This window comes from Lepidochelys kempii, chromosome 3, assembly GCF_965140265.1.
Source record: "Lepidochelys kempii isolate rLepKem1 chromosome 3, rLepKem1.hap2, whole genome shotgun sequence".
NCBI classification, from domain to species: Eukaryota; Metazoa; Chordata; order Testudines; family Cheloniidae; genus Lepidochelys; species Lepidochelys kempii.
In genome coordinates, this window is record NC_133258.1 from 190,941,985 (window position 1) to 190,950,444 (window position 8,460).

At 42.8% G+C, this 8,460-nt stretch overlaps 1 protein-coding gene across 23 annotated transcripts in view; it reads left to right on the forward strand.

The window, feature by feature from the left end:
- The window catches only part of LOC140909632 (uncharacterized), a 128,347-nt gene that overhangs the window by 89,347 nt on the left and 30,540 nt on the right, over positions 1 to 8,460 (forward strand). For 6 of the 23 annotated variants that reach the window (XM_073339399.1, XM_073339398.1, XM_073339397.1 and 3 more), the window contains one exon: positions 389 to 2,679. The exons of 10 other annotated variants lie outside the window; for them this stretch is intronic. In XM_073339399.1, coding sequence (XP_073195500.1) covers positions 389 to 521 — 133 coding nt within the window. In that variant the 3' untranslated portion in view covers positions 522 to 2,679. Of the gene's footprint in view, positions 1 to 388; positions 2,680 to 7,299; positions 7,650 to 8,460 lie in introns of those variants that run through there. 7 more of the 23 variants (XR_012158303.1, XR_012158304.1, XR_012158300.1 and 4 more) reach the window with 4 other exon arrangements.

Sequence of the window (8,460 nt, forward strand, 5' to 3'; positions counted from 1 at the left end):
TTCCTTGAGCATCTGATCTTCCCTGAAAACAACGACACTTTTGAGTTCTTGTGGAATTCAGAATAGGGCTGTCTGCAAGCACAAATTTTTGTGTGTGAATAAAATTGTAGGTACAAATTGAGAAACCATTTTTGATCATTTGACCTTTAAAAGATCTGAAGCCGTTAGACTCACATTGAGTATCAGTTTTCATTTCCTGCCATTCTGTAGTCTAAACATCAGCATGAGACACAAAAATTAAATTACTCCAATGTAGGCAGCCCTTTAATACATATTCTTTTAAAAATCAAGTTTTCTTTTAAAATTCTCTCTGTGTAAGTAGCAATTGTTAACCTGGTTTAATTCAGATATACAAAAAGATGGTGATGTAATCATCTTATTCTTAAAGGAAGAGAGAACGTAACCTTCTACTTGATGTCATGCTACTTATGTACACAAGACGATGGTTTCTGGAAGAAGCAATACCATATGTAAGAAGAACTCTTAAGAAATGCGGAGTAAATTCAGAAGACAGAAACTGAAACTCAGATCTATTATCCAGCCAAAACACAGGATTTAATGTAACAGCTCACAACAGGGTTTGCTCTTGCTTCAAAGGGTATGTCTACACTGCAAGTAGACAAGCGCGGCTAGTCCATGCCAGCTGACTCGGGCTCGTGGAGCTCGGGCTTTAATTGTGGTGTAGACATTAGGGCTCTGGCTACAGCCTGAGCTCTGGGATCCTCCCACCTCGCAGGGTCCTAGAGCCTGGGCCCCAGCCGAGTGTCTATGCCGGAATTAAACAACCTCTTAGACCAAGCCAGCTGTGCATGTCTAATTGCAGCGTAAACATACTCCTAGAGATCAGTGGGAGCATAATTAAATCCAATACTGTAGAAGCCTGATTTTTAAACTTATGTGCCTGAAATGGGTATTTAAGTGGGTGCTTCTATCTAGAACACCCACAGCTCACACTTACATCAACATCTCTGAAAAATCACACCCAAGGTGTCAAGTTAGTGTTTAAAAATTGAGGTACCCAAAGATCAGTGACCACGTTTGAAAATTTGGCTGGAGGGTATCAGGTGCCTAAGTGCAGATCTCATTGCTTCATTTTAGGCATCAGGTTACAAAGTTGGGCTCTTCAGTATGATCTGCCAGTGTTCTTCCCTTTTAGGACCATACCACCTCAATAGGTTCACAAAACTTCTACTGATGTCAGTGGGCATGGGCATACAAGGCACCAGCACAAGGGTTCTTAGCAAGTGAAATTATCTTCATTTATACTCACGTGGACCCTGCACCTCAGGGGTTTATGTTGTGCAACTTTTTTCCTGTGGAGTTTGCTGATGATGAAAAACACGTCCATTAAGATTACCCTGCACACCAATAAAAGATAGTTAGCTTGATAATTATCTAAATAAATTACCTGATCCTGACTTCAGTCAGAAATGAATGCTTCGGCAGAACATCTAATATGTTTCTTCCTTATTGTTATACAGTGCTGCATTGTACTGCTGCAGCCATCAAAATGACTGTGTATATGAGACAAATAGGTCATTAGCTATTTAAATACTTCCTATATTAATGAGCACATTAACATGGTGTTAACACACCTTGCCACCTTTCTATGGTAGCACTGTAGATCCCCTTCATTTGTTTTATGCATTTATTTTGGTGAAAATGCTGAACGGTTGAAACAACTTGTGGAGCTTATATTGTATAACAGCAGTAAAGGAAACTTGCATCACATCCTGTCTCAGCAGCTCATGTGTACTATGATTTTGGAGTTATGCTGGGGAAGGTCTATGACCTGTGTTACACAGGAAGTCAGACTAGATGATTACAATGGGTCCCTTCTGGCCTTAGAATCTGTTAATATTCTCCAGCTAGGTATTTACACAGACCATTAACTGCCATATCTAAGTGCCTTTCAAGTATTAGTTCTTAGAAGGGCAAGTTTAGTGATAAATTCCAGGGTCCAATGCTATCTTCCATACACTCAGACCTCCCTCTACTAGTTGACAATTTCTTTGCGTCTAATGGAGTGTAATTACTGCAAAGGGAGAGGCAATTCCCATACCTATTGCAGAAATTTGGGTTTCAAACCTTTGTTACCTGTCAGCTCTGTGTTCTTGGGGAACCAGGGTGCAATACCCAGCCTGTCTGACTCATGAAAGACCACCCCCCCACCCTCTGCTTGAACCAAAGCCAATCAGACAAAAGACTTACAAAAAGCAATGAAAAGGCAGTGGAAGACACACCTAACCCCCTCCGGACAAGGGTGACAGGATTAAGGAAACTCCCCTAGCCTCATTTGCATCAAAGATAGGACAGGGAGACATCCCTATTAGCACACAGAATGGACAACAGAAATTCCAAGGCAAGAACCGCATGGAACTCTGGGACCAGAAAAGCAGGAAAGCACTCTGGACCCTTGGCTACCACCACCACCTGGGAACCCTGATCAATTCAAGCTTCATGGAGTGGTGAGAACCCATCTCTCTCTCTCTCTAGGTATAGCCTTCTGACCCTGACTTGTGTGATCAGTTACAGTTTTCTAAACCTGACTTTTATAATCAAATTTAAGTTAGATTTAATATTATAACTGTTTTGTTTGTTTGGCTCCCCTATGGTTATTACCTGACAATAAATAACATTCATGGTTAAGCTGGTTGCTTCTCTCTCTCTCTCCCCCCCCGCCCCCGTGTTTGTTTTTTTGGCTTCCTCATTCACTCTGCAGCAACGCTCCTCGTACCTAAGCTAACAATCCCTGTAGCGCCCAAAAATCCTGTGAGGTTTGCTCATCAAGTGGGTTACTACCAGAACAATTGTAACGTGAAAATGGGGATAGGGACATGCTGAATCTGGGGCATATGAGGGCGGTAGATTGAAAGTGCTGCTCGACCCAGTTTGCGCAGGCGTGCTCTATTCCGGGGCGGTGCCCAGGGCATATTGAGGGTGACAGCTGGGAAATGCTGCTCGACCCAGCCTGCTGACTCCAGGGGCATATAAGGGGTCAGCTTGGGAGTGCTGATTAACCCGGTCCTCTCAGATGCGCTCTGTTAATGTGTCTGTGTATGTGTGTGCACTCATCTGATTCTGGACAGCTCTATTGGTAGGTGGAAAAGGCATAGAACTATAGGATTAGAAAGGACCACAAGGGTCATCTAGTCTAAACCACTGCCAAGATGCAGGATTTGTTGTATCTAAACCATCCAAGACAGATGGCTCTCCAGCTGCTTTTTGAAAACCTCCAGTGAAGAAACTTCCACAATCTCCCCTAGGCAGGCTGTTCCATTGTTCCACTGTTCTTACAGTTAGGAAGTTTTTCCTGAGATTTAATCTAAATCTGCTATGTTGTAGTTTGAACCCATTACTTCTTGTCCGCTGTAGCAAAAGACAGCAACTTTTCTTCATCTTTTTTGTGCAGCCTTTCAAGTATCTGAAGGCTGGAAGGAGGTTACTAGTGGAGTTCCTCAGGGATTGGTTTTGGGACCAATCTTATTTAATCTTTTTATTACTGACCTTGGCACAAAAAGTGGGAGTGTGCTAATAAAGTCTGCACAAAGCTGGGAGGTATTGCCAGTACAGAGAAGGACTGGGATATCGTACAGGAATGACCTTGTAAGCTGGAATAATAGTAATAGGATGAAATTTAATAGTGAAAAGTGCAAGGTTATGCATTTAGGGATTAATAACAAGAATTTTTGTTATAAGCTGGGTGCACATCACTTGGAAGTAACAGAGGAGGAGAAGGACCTTGGGGTACTGGTTGGTCACAGGATGACTATGAGCCGCCAACGTGATATGGCCGTGAAAAAAGCTAATGTGGTCTTGGGGTGCATCAGGCGAGGTATTTCCAGTAGAGCTAAGGAGGTGTTAGTACCGTTATACAAGGCACTGGTGAGACCTCACCTGGAATACTGTGTGCAGTTCTGGTCTCCCATGTTTAAGAAGGATGAATTCAAACTGGAACAGGTACAGAGAAGGGCTACTAGGATGATCCGAGGAATGGAAAACCTGTCTTATGACAGGAGACTCAAGGAGCTTGGCTTGTTTAGCCTAACTAAAAGAAGGTTGAGGGGAGATATGATTGCTCTCTCTAAATATAACAGAGGAATAAATACCAGGGATGGAGAGGAATTATTTAAACTCGGTACCAATGTGGACACAAGAACAAATGGATATAAACTGGCCATCAGGAAGTTTAGACTTGAAATTAGACAAAGGGTTCTAACCCTCAGATGAGTGAAGTTCTGGAACAGCCTTCCAAGGGAAGCAGTGGGGGCAAAAGACCTATCTGGCTTCAAGATTAAACTTGATAAGTTTATGGAGGAGATGGTATGATGGGATAACATGATTTTGGCAATTAATTGATCTTTGACTATTAGCACTAAATATGTCCAAGGGTCTGTGATGGGATGTTAGATCGGGTGGGATCTGAGTTACTAAAGAAAATTCTTTCCTGGGTGTCTGGCTGGTGAGTCTTGCCCACATGCTCAGGGTTCAGGTGATCACCATAGTTTGGGTTGGGAAGGAATTTTCCTGAAGGGTAGATTGGCAGAGGCCCTGGGGGGTTTTCGCTTGTGCAGAAGGGGGCACGGGTCACTTGCTGGAAGATTCTCTGCACCTTGAAGTCTTTAAACCATGGTCTGAGGACTTCAATAGCTCAGACATAGGTTAGGGGTTTGTTACAGGAGTGGGTGGGTGAGATACTGTGGTTTGCAGTCTGCAGGGCAGACTAGACAATCATAATAGTCCCTTCTGACCTTAAAGTCTATGATTCTATCACATATCCCCCCTTAATCTCCTTTTTTCTAAACTACACATACCCGTTCCTTCAGCCTTTGCTCATATGGCTTGCATTCCATCCCTTTGATTATCTTTATTGCTTGCCTCTGGCTCCTTTCCAGTTTCTCTATACATTGGTGAAATTGGACACGGTACTCCAGCTGAGGTCTAACCAGGGCCCAGTAATATCACTTCCTGTGACTTGCATGCTATGTCTCTGTTAATGCAACCTAAAATTGCGTTTGTTTTTGTTTTTTGCAACAGCATTGCATTGCTGACTCATGTTGAGGTTGTGATCCACCAAACGCCCAGATCCTTCTTAGCAGTGCTGCTGCCAAGCCCCTTTCCCCCATTCTGTATTTGTGCATTTGTTTTTTCTTCCCTAAAAAGTGTGGAACCTGACATTTGTCTGTGTTGAATTTAATTTTGTTGTCTAGAGCCCAGTTCTCCAGTGTTCAAGATCCCTCTGAATTTTAGCTCTGTCCTCCAAAGTATTGGCAACCTCCCGCTAGCTTTGTGGCCTCTGCAGACTTGACCAGCATGCTCTCTATTCCTACATCCTGGTCATTAATAAAGATGTTAAACAACAGTAGACCCACAGCAGCTCCCTGTGGAACCTCACTTGAGCCCTCTCTCCACTCGGACATCCTTCCATTAATAGTTATAGCGTCGTGGTAGCAAGAAGGTGAATGGCTTCCAAGCAGCAGGGAGAGGGGACAGGGTGGAGCAGTTGGTGTAACAGATCCTGCCCTGCCTATTCCAAGCAGCTGAAACCCTCCCTCGTATCGTATCCCTTAACAGCCTCCTGCAACTCTAGAAATTAATGAGTTCTCAGCAGTCATCCACCAGCTAGTTACTTATTTCTCTGTGAAGACTAAGCCTGTGTGTCTCCCATTACATGGCTATTAAAGATAGTAAGTTGCTAAAGAGAGTAATATAATCACAGAAAAAGATACAGAACTACAAAAATAAGAGGGCAGGTCTAGTTATTATTGGAATCTTTATTTGTACTTAAAGCATTTTCAAAAAATATTGTAGCAACTTTCATTTCAGCAGGGAAGGGGATAATGTGAAATTGTATTTTTTTTTTTTTTTACAGTTGAGGATTGGATTTAGATCTAACTAGTAAACTCTGTTCAATTTAAATGAATCTGATGACCAATTTTCCTCATCTTGTGTGGAAAATTTAGGACAGGGTGATAAAAAAACCTTAATTTTCAACTATGTCCAGCATTCAGCATAAAGACCTAGAAACAGATATAAAAGTGAGCTAAAAAATGTTAGTATTGATGGAATCCCAAACAACAGATTACATTTTAAATACATCTATTTAACATATGCTATGTAAGTGAAGTCATACCTGATTTACTAAGCCAAGGGTATTTTAATTGTAGTCCTTCAGTTCTCTCCTAAAACAGTGGTTGATGTCACTGAGAGTTCACTATTGTAGCCTAGCATATCAGAACTAAAGTGACAAGAAATACTACCTTTAAAAAAAGAAACTTAAGTGAGTGGAAACAGGCAAGTGAGACAGGAACTGACTGTCCATGAATCAAAAAAAAAAAAAACCACCCCAAAAACAGTGATACAGGTTTTTACTGCTATAATATTTCTGCTGTTCCAGTCTTTTCATCAAAAGTAGACACAGCTGGATAATGTTTTTGTGAAAACCAAGAGTCCATCACTGATAAAACAAACATTTCTGTGAACAAAGCTAGATTTGAATCAGTCTCCAACAGGGAAATGTCAGTATATTAACCCAACATACTTTTGATTCACCCAGTCCAGAAATCCACCATTTCAATAGACACAGTCCTAAGACTGAAACTATTAGTACAAATATTTCTCTAAAAATATTTTTTTGGATGTTAGAAGAACTGAAAAGGATGATAAAGGCTGAGAAGCCCAAATTTTGATGCTTAAAATTTGCTTTCAAAATAACTCCTTAAAATGTGGTTAGATAGTTTGAATGACATTAAAAATAGCATTGTGAGGGTAAACCCCATTACCCAGAACAACCCCATTGCCTTCACTAGAGTTAGTACAGATTAGAAACTTGTGGACAGTGGTGATGCACAAGAAAACTGAATGCAGCTCACTCTCCCAGAGCTATTTTGGCAAAGAGACATCAATCACTAGTCAGATGCGACTCTGAACACAGGAACTGCAGTTGCTGAGTAAGAAGAAATTACTAATCTTGCGTAACTTTTGTTCTTTGAGATGTGTTGCTCAGGTCCACTCCATGCTAGGTGTGTGCACACCGCATGCACAGTTGCCAGAGATTTTCCCCTCAATGGTATCCATTGGGCTGGCTCTAGCGCCCCCTAGAGTCATGTGCATAAGCACCGGTATAAGGGGCGCCACAGACCCACACCCTCTCAGTTCTTTTTTGCCAATACCTCTGACAGAGGGGTAGGAGGGTGGGTCATTGAAAAGACATGAACAACACATCTCGAAGAACAACAGTTACGAAAGGTTAGTAACCATTTTTTCTTCAAGTGCTTGCTCATGTCTATTCCATGCTAGGTGACTCACAAGCAGTACCCTTGGAGGTGGGCTCAAAGTTCATGGATGTGCTGTCTGCAACACTGCTCTCCTGAAACTGGCATTGTCATGGGCCTGTTGGGTGATGGCGTAGTGGGACATGAAGGTATGAACCGACAACCAGGTTGCGGCTCTGCAGATGTATTGTATAGTGGATGTATTGTTTCTTGACTTTAGCAAAGCTTTTGACACGGTCTCCCACAGTATTCTTGTCAGCAAGTTAAGGAGGTATGGGCTGGATGAATGCACTACAAGGTGGGTAGAAAGCTGGCTAGATTGTTGGGCTCAACAGGTAGTGATCAATGGCTCCATGTCTAGTTGGCAGCCGGTATCAAGTGGAGTACCCCAAGGGTCGGTCCTGGGGCCAGTTTTGTTCAATATCTTTATAAATGATCTGGAGGATGGTGTGGATTGCACTCTCAGCAAATTTGCGGATGATACTAAACTGGGAGGAGTGGTAGATACGCTGGAGGGGAGGGATAGGATACAGAAGGACCTAGACAAATTGGAGGATTGGGCCAAAAGAAATCTGATGAGGTTCAATAAGGATAAGTGCAGGGTCCTGCACTTAGGACGGAAGAACCCAATGCACAGCTACAGACTAGGGACCGAATGGCTAGGCAGCAGTTCTGCGGAAAAGGACCTAGGGGTGACAGTGGATGAGAAGCTGGATATGAGTCAGCAGTGTGCCCTTGTTGCCAAGAAGGCCAATGGCATTTTGGGATGTATAAGAAGGGGCATAGCGAGCAGATCGAGGGATGTGATCGTTCCCCTCTATTCGACATTGGTGAGGCCTCATCTGGAGTACTGTGTCCAGTTTTGGGCCCCACACTTCAAGAAGGATGTGGATAAATTGGAGAGAGTCCAGCGAAGGGCAACAAAAATGATTAGGGGACTGGAACACATGAGTTATGAGGAGAGGCTGAGGGAGCTGGGCTTGTTTAGCCTGCAGAAGAGAAGAATGAGGGGGGATTTGATAGCTGCTTTCAACTACCTGAAAGGGGGTTCCAAAGAGGATGGCTCTAGACTGTTCTCAATGGTAGCAGGTGACAGAACGAGGAGTAATGGTCTCAAGTTGCAGTGGGGGAGGTTTAGATTGGATATTAGGAAAAACTTTTTCACTAAGAGGGTGGTGAAACACTG